Raw genomic sequence first — 18,384 nt, forward strand, 5'->3', positions numbered from 1 at the left:
CGCTTCGACGCTCGCGCCCCCAACCCACCTACGTATCTGCCTGATCGTCTCTGCTTTGTTACTTTCGCTCGAGACGAGGAAAAGGAGGACGTTAACAACGTTTCGAAATAAATTCGATCGCATAGATTTCGAATTTACGAAAATTCGGTAGGAGGAATGTGAAAAAAGGAGGGCCAGTCCCTCCGTAGTCGGAGCGATAATTGAACGAGGGTATTCGAGGCAGGGCTCCGTGACGCGATACGATTTGATAAGTTGTGTCAACTGCTCGTTAGTTAATTGTCGGTACGGGCGACACTCTCTCGTGTCCGCGAGATCCACTCCCGGCCCCGGTGTGTAACACGATTCGTGGCACGGTACGCAGCCGCCACCCCGGCTAAACTTTGTCACCCTTTTCGGATCCCCGCCGATGTACCAGCCGCTGTCCAATGAATGCCCTTCATTTCCATACTTCGGACGGTCAGCGAGACCGGCTAATCAGATTATTTAACCCTCGCTCGACCCGCTTGTACTCTCTCTCTCTCTCTCTCTCTCTCTCTCTCTCTCTCTCTCTCTCTCTCTCTCTTCCTTTCCACGCGTGATTTTCACTTTTCGAACGCAAAGCGCGTCTTTTTTTCTTGGATTCGGACGAACGATTTTGTTCAAATTAGTTTAAATAGATTGATTACTTACTTACGAGTTAAGATTTATTCGTATTATAACCCCGGGGGGAGGGGGACTCGTTAAAAATTTTTCTCGACCATCGATGTATCGAAGCGTGAAACGAGCTGAAACGCTTTATCGCTTCGTTTTCTTTTCGCGTTTCATTAAGCGTTTCATCAGGGATTCCGAATGCGGCCGCTCGAATGAGGATACGTGACGAGTGTAGATCCAGCCTTGATTACGCGCATTTGGAAGACGGAATGGTTCTTTCCACGCTGCTGAAAAAGGTTCTTTCTCCCGATCTGGAAGAAAGAACGGCTCGTGTCTACTGTCGCATGGTAATCCCGTACCAGGGCAAAAGATCCAACGTCCCGTCCCGGCCAATCTCGTCCAGGAATTAGCGCCGAGATTAGCATACGCCGAGTCTCGCAACGCGGCAAAAACCCACCGCTCCCCCCTCCTCTCACTCTCTCCTCCCCTTCCCCACTCCCCTTCCCCATGTGCCGCGAGTTTTACTTCGATTCTCGGTTTCTCAAAGAGGGAAAGAGAGAGAGAGAGAGAGACGAAGCTGGTCTACGAAGTTACTCGCTTTTTTTTGCCTTTTTTTTTTTTCTTCCCGTTGGTAATTCCGGTGTCCGAATTCCGCGCGAAACGAAAAGAGGGAATAATGATATTTGCAAGTAGATCCTTTTTCTAAGGAATCTAAAATTTTACAATTGTTATCGTTCGCTTCGTTGACAATAATAACGAGAACAGGTATAATTCGAATATTCGAAATTCGCGAATTGCTTAAAAATATATATATATTTTCGAGAAATATTTTCGAAACTATATTGTATCGTACGCGTATTTTAACCACGGAAGAGAGAAGAATAATAATGAAAATTTATATGCAATCGAACGATTCGAATCGAAATCGGCATTCCTTCTTTCTCACGAGCGAGCGAGAGACACGTTTCTCGAGGAGAAATCGTAGGTAATTCGGAAGCTCTATCTTAGATTGCCGCCAAAAATGGAAAGGGAGAGATCCGCATCCGTTTCGGGAGGGAACGACGGAGAAGAAGAGAGAGAGAGAGAGAGAGAGAAGGGGAGGGAGGGAGATGGTGTCGTGTCAGCATGGGGTTATAACGTAATTGTATTAGTCGGGTAGGGGTTGCACGGAGAGCAAAGGGGTCCTGCCGTAAAATTAATGCCTTTGGCTTATCAGTGGCCTGACACTTCACCGCCGAAAGTCTCGCGTCCCGAGCATTGGCGCGGAACCCTCTGTGCTCGCTCGACCAAATAGTTACCGATCTTCCAACGCCTCTTTCCACCATTTTTTTCCGTCGCAACCATTCTTCTCGTCAAAATATCCCCTTCTCAATTATCCGCGGACAAACCATTTTCCCTCTTCCTCGCTCTTTCTTAAAATTTATATATTGTTATATGATTATAAAGTAACTAGAATCCTCGTTCTTTCTTAAAATTTATATACTATTATAAATTTTATCGTTGAATATTTGTATGCAATACTAACTATTCGTTAAAAAGTAACTAGAATCCTCATTCTTTCTTAAAATTTATATATTGTTATATAAATTTTACTATTGAATATCTATGTGCAACAGTAATTATTGATTACAAAGTAACTAGAATCCCCGCCGTTCTTTCTTAAAATTTTTCTTAATTATTCGTGGACAAATGATTTTCTTCTTCGTACAAATTCAAATTCTCGTTCTTCTTTCTTAAAATTTGTATACTATTATAAATTTTATTGTTGAGTATTTGTATGCAATACTAACTGTTCATTAAAAAGTAACTAGAATCCTCGATCTTTATTAAAATTCCTACTAATTACCCATTGGACAAACGATTTGTTTTCTTCGTTCGAATCCAGCTTGCGTATCGTCGCGTATCGATTCCACGTACAAACTAAATCGATCATAATTAGAATTCTCGTTAAAATTCTTATCGGTTATCCGTGGACAAACGATTCGATTCTTCGTATTCGAAGTACCGTTAAGACAACAATATAAGAAAACGACCAACCAACGATTACATATCCTTCTTAACATAATACAACATAACAACAACAACGATCCAACATTTTCTAAGCTTTTCAACAACCGAAACCCGCTCTCCAATTTTACTTCCCGTTCAATTTCAACGAATTACCGACCGGGACTTCTTACCGACCGAGATCTCGACTCCCAAGCAAGCAAGCAACCAACAAACGAACGTAATTAAAAATTCGGTGGTTCGTTCGAGAAAACTAACGCCTCACCTCCCGCTCCCTCCTCTTTTCGGCCGTGTAATTCCCGGCAGAGTGGACGTTTTCGGTAGGCTATTTCCCTCCTAATGAGTGCCCCATTAGGAAGTAACGGAAGGTATGCGCAGCGGGTTCTTCTGTCACGCTCGTGGAGGGCCGATGCTGCTCGATGTAAATCGGATTAATTAAAGTCCCGAGGTGCACACCGGGTGAACCAAGAAGAAGAAGAAGAAGAAGAAGAAAAAGAAGTATACAGTCGAAGGGCCGAGCGAAAGGAAAAAAACAAAAGAAACAAACCCTCTCCAGAAGAATCGTTTCCTTCGATCGCACCCCCTCCCCCTCCTCTCGAACCTCTCCCTCGCCCGCGATTACGAGTAATTCGGAGCAATGTGCGTCGAATCGTGACGAATCTCGTTGGTAGATCCGATATCCTCGGCTGCCATCGAAGAGAGAAAAAGAAGAAGAAGAAGAAGAAGAAGAAGGAAAAATTGGATCGGTCACGGACACGTGGTGTGGCGCGAGATTTCGTTCGAGCCGAAAAAGAGAAGCAACCCCTCCTGCTTTCTGTTTCTCTCTCCCCCTTCCCTTCTCCTCTCTATCTTCTTTTTATCCGCTCCCTTCCTTCCTTTCTCGACACGACACACGACTCCTTCCTTCGACGACACCCCCTTGGAGGCGCGCGGTTAGGGGATGCTGACTCATACAGGCCGCATAGCGGATACATGGCGTGTCACCCCGAATATTATTCGACCGCCTGACAGCGCAATCTGTGAATGCGCGATATTGTCTGGTGGTGGAGGCGGCGGCTCTCTCTCTCTCTCTCTCTCTCTCGGCCACGCGTTCCGACGGTTACACGGCATCTGGGACTAGGAATGCCACGCGTGCACCGATCTCCCTCTCCCTCCCTCTCTCTCTCTCTCTCTCTCTCTCTCGTTTAATTCCATATCTTCGCGAGGAAAGAAAGTTTGGGGGGGGGGAGGAGGGAAGAAAGAAACGTTGTTGGCCGCGCGTCGAACGAAATTCTCGAACGAAGCAAATTGGCACGCGCGCAACGAATTCGGACGCGCGTCGTTTCGTTCTTAATTTAGAGGCGGTTAGCACTCGGACGACGACGACTATGACGACGACGACGACGACGACGACGACGACGACGACCCCCGGGAATCCGTGGAAGAAACGACCGTTTAAAAAACGCTACTTCTTATTATTCTCATTCTTCTTCTTGTTCTTCTTCTTCGTGGCGCCCCTATTCTCTTCTATCGAGGAGCAAAAGTGGAGAGCGGTTTTTTTCGGATTCCGAAGGAAGGTTCGTTGTATTCCCCCTTTGACGGGGATCCCTCGTGTTAATAGCTACGCGATAGGAGAGATAACGGAGGGAGGGGAGGAGGTATAAAACACTCGCGCCTAAATAAAATTTCTTCTTTGGGCCGCTCGCAAATTGTCGACCCCTTCTCTCTTTCTCCCTTTCTTTCTCTTCAGAATCGCGATAATTCGTCCCGTCTCCGTTTCCTCTTGTACAACGACCCGTACGACTTTTCTCTTTCGATCATTTTTCTCGTTAAGAATTTGAAGAATTATGTTAGGTTTTAAGAATTAGGTTAGGTTAGGTTAGATTATGGGAGAAAATGTTCCTTTTCGTCGCAGTTTCTTATCCTATTTCGTTTCTTCTTGCACGAATAACGATGTATTCCTTCTATTTTCTTCTCTTTCTCTCTTTGTTTTAAGAATTAGGTTAGGTTAGGTTAGGTTATATTTCGTTTCTTCTTGCACAACGATATATTCTCTCTATTTTCTTCTCTTTCTCTCTTTGTTTTAAGAATTAGGCTAGGCTAGGTTAGGTTAGGTTAGGTTAGGTTAGGTTAGGTTATATTTCGTTTCTTCTTGCACAACGATATATTCTCTCTATTTTCTTCTCTTTCTCTCTTTGTTTTAAGAATTAGGTTAGGTTAGGTTAGGTTAGGTTAGGTTAGGTTAGGTTAGGTTAGGTTATATTTCGTTTCTTCTTGCACAACGATATATTCTCTCTATTTTCTTCTCTTTCTCTCTTTGTTTTAAGAATTAGGTTAGGTTAGGTTAGGTTATATTTCGTTTCTTCTTGCACAACGATATTTTCTTCTTTTTCTCGCTTTGTTTTAAAAATTAAAATTGTTTTAAAAATTAGGTTAGGTTAGGTTAGGTTATATTTCGTTTCTTCTTGCACAATATACTCTTTCTATTTTCTTCTCTTTTTCTCTTTGTTTTAAGAATTAGGTTAGGTTAGGTTAGGTTATATTTCGTTTCTTTTTGCACAACGATACTTTCTTCTTTTTCTCTCTTTGTTTTAAGAATTAGGTTAGGTTAGGTTAGGTTAGGTTATATTTCGTTTCTTCTTGCACAATATACTCTTTCTATTTTCCTCTCTTTCTCTCTTTGTTTTAAGAATTAGGTTAGGTTAGGTTAGGTTAGATTATGGGAGAAAATGTTCCTTTCCATTGTAGTTTTTCCTCCTATTTCGTTTCTTCTTGTGCAACGACATGTTTCTTCTCTTCTATTTTCCTCTCTTTCTCTCTGTGTCTTAAGAATTAGGTTAGGTTCATTTCTTCTTGACAATAACATTCCTCCTCTTCTCTTGATGTTCCTTCTTCTCTTTGTTTCAAGAATTAGGTTAGGTTCGTCTCGTCTTCATTTCTTCCTGCACAACATTTCTCCTCTCTTGTCTTTCTCTCTTTCTTAATTTAAGAATTAGGTTAGGTTTCTATTCTATCTACGTCTATCTCTATTTCCTCTTACACAACGATATATCCTTCTCTATTTTCTTCTCTTTCTCTCTTTGTTTTAAGAATTAGAAGGTTAGGTTCATCTCCGTTTCTTTTTGCACAACGATATTTTTTCTATTTTCTTCTCCTTCTCTCTTTGTTTTAAGAATTAAGGTTAAGTACATCTCATCTCTATTTCTTCTTACACAACGATATATTCTTTCTATTTTCTTCTCTTTTTCTCTGTCTATGTTTCAGAGATATAGGTTAGATTATGGGAGAAGATCTTTCTCCCCCGTTTCCATCACAGTTCTTCCTCTTACTTACTTCGTTTCTTCTTTTACACATTCCTCCTCTCTCTCTTTCTTTGTTTCAACAATCACGTTAGATTCGTCTCATCTCTATTTCTTCTTGTACAACTACACGTCCCTCCTCTCCTCTCTCTCTCTCTTCCTCTTTCAAAAATGATATTAATCTCCAATTTAACCCTCTTTCAAGAAGAAAGTACAAAACAACATCAATGATCAATCCAACATTCCAACGACCGTACCGTAATCTCACTTCTCCCTTTCTCTTCGAAGATAAATTCTTCCCCGACGAGAAGAAACGAGAGAAAAAAAAAAAAAAAAAGAAGAAGAATTCGAACCGAGACCAATTCGAAACGAACAATATCGAAGAATATACAAATAACATCGAAAACGGCCCTCCTCCTCTTTTTTCACATCCGCGATAGGAAGGAAGAAGCAAAGAGGCGGAGGAGGAGGAGGAGGAGGATCGGCGCTTTGTTCGGCGGCGGTGGACGCCGGCGGCCCGATATCACGGTCGGGCGAGTTTCGGGGGCCGGTGGAAGGGCGGAAATACGGGCGGAAAAGCCGGGTGTCGGCGCGGTCGAGGGCGCCGCTTAATACGCGGGGGACGGGGTTAAGCGAGTGGGGGGGAGTGGTCACGGAAGAAGCGCGACGAGGGGCACGACGACGAGCCGCGAGGGTTCGTCCGAGGACGTCGATAAGCGGGTCGCATTGTCCGAGGCGAGGGGCGGTCACGTGGCCTGCCTGCCTCGTCCCGGCCCGACGCCTCGTTTATATTAAACTGCGAGGTTAATGCCGCGGCTTACTCGAAATACCGAGAGGGTATCGCGGCAACCCTTTGCCCTGCGATACGCCGATAAGGGTCGCACAAGTCCGCCGAAACTTCCTTCCTTCCTTCCTTCCTTCCTTCCTTTCCATCCCAGTTTTTCCCCTTTGCTTGTTCCTCTCGCACATGTTACTCTTCCATATATATATATATATACGTCCTTTGTTTCGATATATTATACACCTTAAACACCGTTTAAACACCCCTAGAGCAAGGTCTGAGAAACAAGGGAGGAGGGAAAAAAGTGTAAAAAGAAGGGGGGGGAGAGAGAGAGAGAGAGAGAGGTGGATTCACGGCGGTGGAAGAAAACGAGATTCGAAAGAGAGGCAAGGTCCCGCGAGCGAGATCCGGTTTCGATGAGCGGAACGCAGAGAGGGGCAGAGATAATAAAAGGAAAATGGGTAGGTAACGCTGAAAGTCAAGGGTTGGGGGGAAGGGACGCGACCCCGGCTCGGCTCAACACCGGCCAACAATGCGCCCGATAGAGAAGCGGCGAGTCCGCTGGTACTCTTGTCGTGGTCCCGGTTACGCAGATAACGCGTAACCCTCCATCGTCCCCTTTCCCCTCCTACAACGCCCGCCTTTTCACACGTTCGCATCAATTCCAATTTTTCGCCTCCTCCTAGCCTCGATGAGGCAACTCGTCGTTGGATTAGATCCTTTCTTCCTATTAATCCCAATCTTGTCGTTTATTTCCAATTTTTATATACGTATACGATCGATTTTCGATCGTGGGAATCGATCGCGTCGGATCGAAGGTTATTTCGAGCTATCCATTCATACGAGAAAAGAGAGAAAGAAGCGGGTCAATTTCTGGAGATAAAATAATAATAATTATTGCATTCACCGTTGAAAACAATACGTAAGTAGCTACTAATAACTTGAATATATTCAAAATCGTAGAAATTTATTTATTTATTCGATTGTAATATCAATACGAAGAAAACGAACAAATTTTTATATTCATATATATACGTTAGAATTTTGTGTCTACGCTGATTGGTACACGTGATCGAATTATATACCAATCATCAGATGGCTCGTAAGAGAAATTTTTCTATGACGTCGATTAAAAATATATGGAGCATCGTATTTCCACTGTACTCCTCCTCCATCTCTGTCGTTCCATCGGATCGCGGAAGCGAGCGATCGAACGGTTCTTCTCCGGAGATAGACACTCACTATTAGACCTCGTATTCCTCTCTCTCTCTTTCTCTCTCTGTCTCTCTCTCTTTCCCTCCCTGTTCGAGCGCGTCGATAAATTATCCGAGGTTAACAGGTGAGCGCGAACGACAGACGGCGTTAATAACGACACCGATAAACGCGTCAATAATACGCGGCGGCGTATTAAACGTTCGCCAACTCGCTTCGCCAACGCGACACGCGACGCGTCCGGCGGAGAATAATCTCCCTTTTGGATTTGGGTTAACCTTCTCCGTTCCCCTCACCCACTCTTTCCCCTCCTCCTCTTCGCTCTTCTTCCTCGTAACGGGTTACCTACATTCCTAGCCTTAACGCTCGTCTCGATTCCACGTTTTCCCAGCCTCCTCAATTATCGATCGAGGAATTAGGCCCGCTGACTCGAAATCCGGTTACCGATAGAGCAGCAGCATAGAACAACTCGGCGGCGTATGTCGAGTTACGTCGAGCCACGAGATTACTTCTCAATACTTTCTCCTCGCCGCGCCGTGTCCCCGTTTCGCGGATGCTCTTTAGAGTAGCTACTACTACTCTTTCTACGCGCGAAATTTCTCGACGACGACCAGATCGAGATGGACGACTTTTTCTCCTTCTTTTCTTCGTAGCATCGGCTTGCTTTTACGTTCGAGTAATTGGAAATATATATATATATATACAAATAGAGAGAAATATATCGCAAACTTAAAAACTACAACGATATCCATTAGACGGATGGAAAAGCTGAATATGTCCAAGCGCTTTCCGCGTCGATTTCTCCGCGCGTGGTTGAGTTGAAAGGAAGGAGGAAAGAGAAGAGTTATATACGCATGGTCAATTACTTGGTTAATAGGGAGCAAGGTAGTCGTCGGGCGAAAAGCATGCGAGTGGGTTGCTCGCTCTCCCTCCGCCGAGGCAAAGGGAATTGCATCGCATGCCGCATAATCGTGGGAGTGTTTCCCATCGAGGTACACGTGTATATATATATGTATATATATAACTCACCGTCGTAATGCCTTGCCGCATAAATACATCCGCGGCGTGGATTTGCAACGCTCTATGGGGTGGCCTCGCGTGATCACCGGCCGAAATATCGGACAATTCTAACGGTAATTACGATATCGTCTCGGTCGATGGGGCGGCAGACCGAGGAAAACGAAATTATTTCTTTTCCCCTCGCTTTTGAGATTTAATTTCTGAGAAAACAATAGAACCGGTTCTTACCGGTAATTTGTCGTTTCGTTAAAAGCATGTAATGTAAAAGTATATAGGTTAGGAGAAATAAATATATATAAAGAAAAATTAACGTTGCGTTCGGTTAATATGTGGAATGGGAAAAGAAAATACGTAATAATCGATATTTGTGATTTGAATCCATGAGTAACCGCGCGCGATATATCTGCGGATGTAGCTTGGAGAGCGTTTCGAATTCGACGATGAACGATAAACTGGATCCCTTGGAAGGGATATCCTCGAAGATCTTATCCTATAATAGATATTAGGCCTAAACGGTGATAATTCATTGGCGGGTAAAATAAGGATAGAAATGATAAAACTGAAAATTATAAAATTATAAAAATAGAATAGAAAAATTGCCAATTAAAAAATTAGGAATATTATAATCCATAAATATCAGTAGTTGATATTAAAGAATCCGCCCGATGGCGAGCAAATTAATTCCAATACAGTTTTTGCGAATCGAATATGGAGGTAAAAAAAAAAAAAGTAAAAAGTTTCTACTTTTCGTACATTCGACTCTTATCGCGTGGAACGATGCGGAACGATGCGTAAAAAAATCATCGACGAATCGTTCGCATACGAGCGAAAAAATTATAACGATTCGAACTAAAATAGATGCTTCTCTGATAAATTCACTCTCAATATTTCTCTAAAAAAAAGAAAAAAAGGATTTAAAATTTCAAATCGAAACGATCACGATCCCCTACTACACGTTCGAAAACGAATTTTGTCCAGTCAGACGCGTCCGAGCGTCACCGAGTATATATGCACGGGAGAAAGCCGAACCTGCGCGCAACACGCTCCATCTCTAGCCCGTTTGATGCTTGGACACGCTCCGTGCGCCGTGCCCTCGTTCCACCATTTTATCCGAACAATTAGACGCGAGCGAGCGTCTAAAAAGCGAGATGAAGCGAGAAGTCGATTGACGAGATATTCGAGAATTTCTTCTTTCTCCGGATACATAATAGATCTTTTTCGCGTCAAAAAAAGAAGAAGCAAAAAATCCTGTTACACGCGGAGGAGGGTAAGGAGAGAGAGAGGGGGGGGGAGAGGAGGAGAAGAACAGGGCGCACGAGGGGCACGCTTAGGGGAAAGCTAGCGGAGCGGACATTAGCATAAGGTGAAGCGAGCTCTAAGCCGTATACAGCACGAAAATAAATTGTCCCTGTGTATCTACAACCGAGAAGGTTCCCCCCTCTACCCAAGCGCGTGTGCTTCTCGGCCACCCACTTCCATCCAACCACCCCGAGGATCTGCCCTACCTCTTTTCCCCCCCCTCCCCTCCTATCGCGAGATCCATGCGACCGAAAAACAGTTCGACGATCGCGAATCCCTTCGAGAAAAAGCGGAGAGATTCGTATTACGATTTAACCCTTCGCACTCGTATTTGTGTTTAGAGAAGATTACCAATCTATATATATATATATATATATATATATATATTTACTAATATGAATATATGTGCAATAATAAAACGTAGGTTGGCGACGTACGAAGGAAATTTTCGAGAAAAAGCGGAGAGGTTCGTATTACGATTTAACCTTGCTATACTACTCGTTTATTTATATTTAAGAAGGTTACCATACCTAGATATATGTATTTACTAATGTAAATATACGTATAATAATAAAATGTAGAACGATGGCATACGAGTATTACGATTCTATCCTATGCACTCGTATATTATAATAAGGTTACCGATCAAGTAACGAGAGAATGTAATTACATTATATACGTATATTTGCTAATGTAAATAAAAGATAGAATGGCGACGAGAGCGCAAAGGAGATATTCTCGGTCGGTTGGAAGGAGGTTGGCGTTCGCGCGAACGATCCGAGAGCGACAGGTGTTTCGAAACGGTCGCGGAAAACGGTTGATCGCTCGGAAAGGGAGTGTCGCGAGAAAGAGGGGGGGAGGGAGGGAGGGGAGTGGAGAAGCGCGAGCTCATTGTCTCGAGCGGCTGGCTGCTCGATGACGATCGCCGCGCATTGTGAGTCCCGTGTCTCTCCCGTTGGCGAGGAGAGGATCGCGCTCCTCTTCGAAGGATGACAGCCCCCCCCACTCCCTCTCCGTCGATAACATCTCACCCGATCGGACGAGGAGCTCGCGGAGAGAGAGAGAGAGAGAGAGAGAGAGAGGAGTCGATTCCGGACTTCTTCCGGCAGGCCCGCGTTCCCCTTTCTCCAACCGCTCCTCTCTAGGATCGAGTCCACCTATCCACCGATTCCTATCGAGCTCGGCCGCCATCTACGGAAACCTCTATCCGCCGTTTCCTTTCCGTCATCCCGTCCCTCTCCTCCCTTCGTCGACCGTCTTTCGCGCGGGCATAGGATTACGAACGTTTCATTCGTGATAAATTTTTGCTTCGAACTTCGCCACCACCCGAATATGGAAAAATGTAATTCTCTCGAGAGACGAGAGATAGCGACACGTGTTTCGCTACTTTTCGCACGGGGAGAGGATTAAACGTTGTTTCGTTCGTAATAATTCGTGAAAAACATCGGAACTTCGCCACCGATCTTTCAACGGAGAAATAATTCTGTCTCGAGACGAGGGATACGTGTTTCGCTCGTTTTCGCGCGGGGAGAGGATTAAACGTTGTTTCGTTCGTAATAATTCGTGTAAAACATCGGAACTTCGCCACCGATCTTTGAACGGAAAAATATAATTCTGTCACGAGGCGAGAGATAGCGACACGTGTTTCGCCCGTTTTCGCACGGAGAGAGGATTAAACGTTGTTTCGTCCGTTAATAATTCGTGACATTCGGAAGCTTAGCTAGCCACCGTAATAATTCCGTGTCGGGACGAGAGATAACCGTGTTTCGTACAGATTTTTCCGGTTAAGAGAAAGAATAAGGGAAAAGAATAAGGTCTAACCTGTGGTGAAGAGGACGATGGCCTTGAGGCAGCTGTACTCGGCGGAGTCGACGTGGAGGGCCTTGAGCTTTTCCACTTGCTCCTGAAAGATCCTGATGTGGTCCATGAAGGCGACGACGCGGTCCGCGGCCATCGGGGACGCGTGGAGGCCGGCCGCGGCCAGGAGGGGCGCCACGTGGAGCGGCATCGAGCACTGGCTCGCGTTCAGCACGAACAGCTCGCTCCACACTAGCCTGAGGAGGGCTACCTGGTCGGTGACCTGGAGGTCGGGGAAGAACGGGATGTTCCTCGCCCACTCGACCGCCGAGAAGAGGAGCCTCGCGGCCAGCTCGCATATGTTGTCGATCCCCATGATGTTGTTGGGCTGCATGCACTGGCCGTAGCGCGAGGTCGGGTACGGCTCCGCCCTGAGGAGCAGGCTTATGTACGAGGAGAGGTACGAGTGGCCGTTGAGGCTGGCGCACGCCACGGCGTCCCCGTTCGTCAGGGCGAACTGCCCCGGCAAACCTGGCAGCGACGGCTGCGACGGTGGCACTCGTCCCCTTTGCACCGCTGCAACACACCAACCAACACCAACACTTTTAATCCTTTCCTCCCACAGTTTTTCATCTTTTTCGCCCAGCCTTTTCTCGCGTTTTCGCGCGTAGATTCGCGGAGGAAAGGGAAGGAGGAAAGGGCGAAGGGAGGCTCTGCTTCGGTCTCTCCTCCTCCTCCTTCGGGGCCCGGCTCGACATCCCCCGCTGCGCAGCGCTTGAATTCCAACCTCCTCTCTCTCTCGACGTCGTTCACCCCTTCCTTCGAAATTCAGAATTCGAATTTCCTTTTTTTACGTTGGAAAATTATTAATTCAAAAAAATCGAGAGATCGTGGAAATTTAGAATTTAAAAATTGGAAAATTACTAATTACTACTAAACTAAAATTGAGATATTGAGATTGCTCGAATTTGAAAATAGCAAAATTCACATTTCCTTTTTCCTTTTTCCTTTCCGCTAATTCTACTCGAAAGGAAAAAATCGCTATTCGATAATTTCACATTTCCTTCGCTTCCTTTTTACATTGAAAAATCACTCAACTCGTGAGATTGATATAATAACGAAAGCTCGAAGGAAAAAAAAATTGCGATGGAATTTGGAATTTAAAAAAAATAGCAAAATTTCACGCTTCTCGTTGGCTTCCTTTCGCCAACAACTTGATGTATCAGTGCTGCGTCATTTACTCTCACCCGAAAGGGAAAAAATCGGGGATTCGAAGTTTAGAAACGGCACTCATCGACGCCGATTTCGAACGGTAAGGTTTCCCTTACGAGCGAGCGAGAGACTCTGTTATTTCGTCCGGTCGCGGTGTAGGAGCGGGGTACCGTTACCGTGGCCGGCCCGAACACGGATACTCGTTTCGTGGCTCGTTCGAGCGGAAAATAATTCGTGTGGAAATTCGTACGTGGATAATCGGGCGAGAAGTTGGACGGTTTTTTTACTACTCTGTCGAAACGTACGAGAGAGTTCGATTGTATACGTTGCGACGCGCATGCGTGCAATGGTGGAATATGAGAAGCGAAGAAAGGAGAGAGAGAGAGAGAGAAAAAGAGAAAGAAGAAGAAAGAATTCGCATTAAGAAGTTGGTGCTCGTTAAAGGCGCGCTTCGATACAAAATAAAATATTTGTTTAAACAAATTCTGCATTCAAGAGGATCGAAACGAGGAATCGAGGAATTCCCTCGCCGTTCCCGCGCTTATGGATACACGTAATAAATTTATAAATGGATGTATTTTAATTTTATTCGCGTATAACGTTCGTAAAAGGCCTCGCTTTTGTCCGCGCCGGGAGGATTACGACTCAAAGCGAATGCGTGGTATAAGCGAGGAGAATGAATCCAATATTTGCCTACAATTTTGTAACAACCATTTATTTACAACTTCGCACAACTATTTTTTTTCCTTCCACTGTTCCTTCGATCATAACAGATTAGATCCCTCTCACGCTCCTCGACGGGTATTATCGATACGAAAATGTAAATCGACGATGAAAACGATGGAAATAATAAACGAGTACGCGAATCCTCCTCCTCTTCGTATCGTTCATCAAAATCGTTTACTTGGAACTCGATGTTACTCAAGAGAAGAAATGTTTATGTGCATATATACATATATATATATATATACTTTTTTTCCGTTCGAGGATAGGAAAATTACCGAAAGAAAGAGAAGAAAAGAAAAAGGAAAAAAACGACACGAGCTCGACGGCTACGACGACAACAACAACAACAAAGTCTAATTCGACTCGACATTCGCGACAACGTTCCCCTCCCCTCCGCGACGTCTAAGGAGGGGAGAGGGGAGGGAGGTCGAGGGTCGGCCGATAACCGTCGGCCGCCATTAATCGCCATTATCGGCTGCTTATTTTTTGTTCCGAAAAATGGGGGCGAGGAGGGGGAGGAGGCCGGTTCACGGTTATCGGGAATCGGCGCGAAAACACTCGCTTCGCAGCCGAGGCGAAAAAAGCGTCTCGACCAGGCTCGTATACACGATAAACGCTTATCTTCGAAAGACTCGCCGCCGTGTCAAAGTCCAGGCCGAGAAATCTTTTTTCCATTTCCAATTCCAGAATATTCCTCCTCCTTCTCCAAACAAACTTCCTATCCGAAATCTCTCTCTCTCTTTCTCTCTCTCTCTCTCTCGAAGAAGAAGAAGAAGAAGAAAAGAAGAAGCGATTTTTAGCGCGTGGAAATTCATTCCACGAAAATGGAGACGGGTGGCTGAGAGGGAGGGGAGGCGAAGGCACAGAGAAATCGTCGGACGTGGATTGATGACGGCGACGCGGGGAACGAACGAACGAACGAACGGACGGACGGACGGTCGAGCGATCGACTAGAGGAGGTGGGGAGGGGGGCGAAGAGAAAGACCTATGCCGTACCCCTCCCCGCTGCTCCGCCGGACGGAGAAATCTCCCCGCGAAATATTCGCGACTTCGACGATCGAAATAATTACGAATCGTACGATCTTCCCAAATAGAAATATAAACGAATGTATAAACTTGGTCGATATAACACCTTTCGATCGAAATAATTATAATCGAATCTTCCCAACACGAGTAATATAAACGAATGTGTATAAACTTGGTCGAAATGAACCACGGAATCGAACTTATAAACTTGAAACACGAAAATCGAGCGATGATCGAATCACTTGGGTGGGGCGAAGAGGGAACGTGAACGTGATTCAAAACGGTTATTTTTCCGCGGCCGTTCGAAGACGAGGAGGAGATATTGGCGGCATGCGACGGGTAGCAAAATTTCACGGTGTATCGCGAGGAGTAAAGTTCAATAGGCGGGCCCGGCCCGCTGCTATGGGCTCTCGTCACGCTCGAACGGTCGCGCGCTCGTCAATTTCGACGAGCGAACCGTGAACATGCAGATATTTTCAACGACCGTGTATTTCTTTTTTTTTTTTTTTTTCTCGAAATTATTTATTTTCCCGCCAAACCGACTAACAACGAAGATTAAGGGTTTAAGAGAATTAAATATATTAAATATTCTCGAGAATGTTCTATTTTATCGAAGGATGGTAAATATCCCTCGAAGAAGAAAAATAAAGCGAAAGTGTTCTCGATCGTTTAATTTTTTTTTTTTTTTTTTTTTAGCAACGAAACGTTCGAGTCGAGGCAAGCTCGAGGTCGAAATCGGCTGTTGCGATTTTCCCGCCGAGCACGGTGACGGTGACGACGACCTACATGAACATCGGCACGAGGTCATTGGGTCGTCGATTACGACATATCTCGTATCTCGCCGTAACTCGTAAACTCGTACGTGCCGGTTGGAGACCAACTTTCTTCCGCGTTCTCCACAAACTTTGCCCCATCCTAATTTCCCATTTTCCTATTCTCAAGAAAAAACTGAGATACGACGAAGATCGAGAAGGAACGATGCTCATGGGGAGAGAGATAGACAGACAGAGGGGGGAGGGGGAGAGGGGGGGAAAGAGAGAGAGAGAGAGGGGAGAGAGAGAGAGAGAGAGAGAGAGAGAGAGAGAGAGAGAGAGAGAGAGAGAGAGAGAGAGAGAGAGAGAGAGAGAGAGAGAGAGAGAGAGAGAGAGAGAGAGAGAGAGAGAGAGAGAGAGAGAGAGAGAGAGGGAGTTGTCGACGAAGATAAGATGGAAGTAATACGAGAAAGAATGCGGATATATATATATATATATATATTTTTGAGATTCTCTGAAAAGCCGTCCAGTAGCTTTTACTCTCGATGCATTCGCGAATAATTCTTCAAAGGGATCAATTCCGAAAGAGAGTTTATTTTCCTTCGAAAGTTCGAATTTATATTGTTGATATTGTTGTTTGGAGAAAGTGGCGCCCTCTTCGAGATCCGTCGCTCGACGAAAAATTGGAAAGGAAAAATGATGAATAATAATAATAATAATAATGATAATAATAATCCAAAGGAAGGATTTGGATTGGAATCGAAACGTTCCACGTCTCTCGACTACGATCGAGCGGAAGAAGATCCATTAACGTTTGCAAGATAATTACTCCAAATAGAGATTATACAGGCCGGTACTAATTCTCCTCCGTGCGGCCTCCGACGATAAATAAACACCTACGTAAAACCCTGCGGCGGCCTCGCGGCCAAACGGCCTAATGATGGGAAGGGAGAGCTTCTTACCCACCTATCCCCTCCCTCTTCCCTCTTTTTTCCCCCTATCTTCCAATCTATCTTTCTTTTACTTTTAGTTTTTACAACTACCCATATATATATATATTTAAACGAAACTTTCTTTCTCCACGCGAATTCCACGAGAAGTGTATAAGCTCTTTGTTCAAATCATGAATTAGGGCGAAATTGAAATTAAAAATCCGCACATATGATATTTTAAAAATCGAAAAACGAAACAATCACAACTAGTAATTTTACAAGTAGAGTATTCTTTATAAATTTCGAAACAACTTTCTCGAGAGAATTACATAATTTTTACATAATTTAAATCACATTACTTCGATTCCTTGAAAAAATGGGAGACGAAAAATTGAGGGAGGGGGCGAGAAGAAAGGAGAAAGCACGGAGGGGTGGTGGTATCGCGTGGCCGACGCAGCATCGCGTGGAGTGATTTTTACACGGCTAATAAGCGGGTGCTGGTCCCCGCGGGCAACAGTTCCGGCTCGAAGGTGGCAAGGCAAAGAGTAGGCGGGTAGCGAGAGAAGTGCCGCGAGTCGATGTTATTAAGATTTCCGTATCGTCGTCCCGTTACCGGCCAGCATACGTACGTACAACACGTTCCAAACCAGAGTTATGCATCAACCCGTTGGAAAGTAGTTAAAAATTTCTGAAAAGAACTGGCTCTCGAAGCGGTTGAAATGCACGAAACAACGTTTACTCGAGCATATAAATATTACGGTTGATTCACCACCGCGAATATTGTTATTACGTTTCGAACGTTCGTCATGCGCGTTCCTTTCACGCTCGTTTTCGCCCCTTCTTTTCCTTCTCTCCGTTCGAAGAATATATTCGTTCCACGAATATTCTTATTCGTAATCGTATTCGAACATCGACGATTCAACGAGCGAATTTATTTTTGCGGATATTTGGATATTACACGCGGCACAGCTTATACACTCCTTCGAAAACTCTTCCTTTTCTAAAAAGTTATCCCATTAAACGGCGGCCACGTAGACGTGGTACTACACTCTTCGTGGGAGGATACGTGCGAGTCGCGAAACCGGCGAGAGGAACGAATCCTTCGCTATGTGGAAGGGGGACGAGGCGGGACGAGACGGAACGGGACGAGACGAACGAAAGGAAGACGAGAGCGCGTGCGCGCGCGAGATAGAGACGGACAGAAAGAAAGAAAGAAAGAAAGAGAGAGAGAGAAGGATCGAGAGAGATCCGAAATACACCTGCGGATCGAGACGGGCAAGAGAACCAGTCGACGCGGAATAACTGGTATTAATACGTCACGTAATTACCGTGTGAGAGAGAGGCATTGGAAGTGTGTGTATATAGCCGGCGTTGTGGCCCGCCAGGGCAACCTCGGTCGGGTTCGAGGCGAGCACACGCGCTTACATACCCGTCCAAAGCGAGCGTAGCGCATGCATCTCGTACAACGAACGGCCAGTTTTCGACTCGAGCGGAGGTCGCTTCGGGCCATGCTTCTGTTCCGAGCCATTATGATAATTTCGCCGGAAAGAAGGTTACCGACTTGCCTCGTCCTCGACTATCCTATCCCCTCCCTTTTCTCGAGAAAGAGAGCGAGCGACATCCTCCTTCTTCGTCCCCTTTTACTTACTCGACGTCCTGTCGTCGTTAATTCGACGATACGTTGGTAACCAACCTAACGAAGGATCTGGTTC

General features: G+C 45.1%; 1 protein-coding gene across 4 annotated transcripts in view; it reads right to left on the minus strand.

Moving 5' to 3' along the window:
- The window catches only part of svp (COUP transcription factor 2), a 70,263-nt gene that overhangs the window by 21,135 nt on the left and 30,744 nt on the right, over positions 1-18,384 (minus strand). For all 4 annotated transcript variants that reach the window (XM_086910767.1, XM_086910766.1, XM_012484801.3 and 1 more), the window contains one exon: positions 12,049-12,600. In XM_086910767.1, coding sequence (XP_086766893.1) covers positions 12,049-12,600 — 552 coding nt within the window. The remainder of the gene's footprint in view (positions 1-12,048; positions 12,601-18,384) is intronic.

The sequence above is a fragment of the Apis florea genome, unplaced genomic scaffold (genome assembly GCF_048593485.1).
Source record: "Apis florea isolate Af1SG1 unplaced genomic scaffold, ASM4859348v1 contig_3203_pilon, whole genome shotgun sequence".
Taxonomy (NCBI): Eukaryota; Metazoa; Arthropoda; class Insecta; order Hymenoptera; family Apidae; genus Apis; species Apis florea.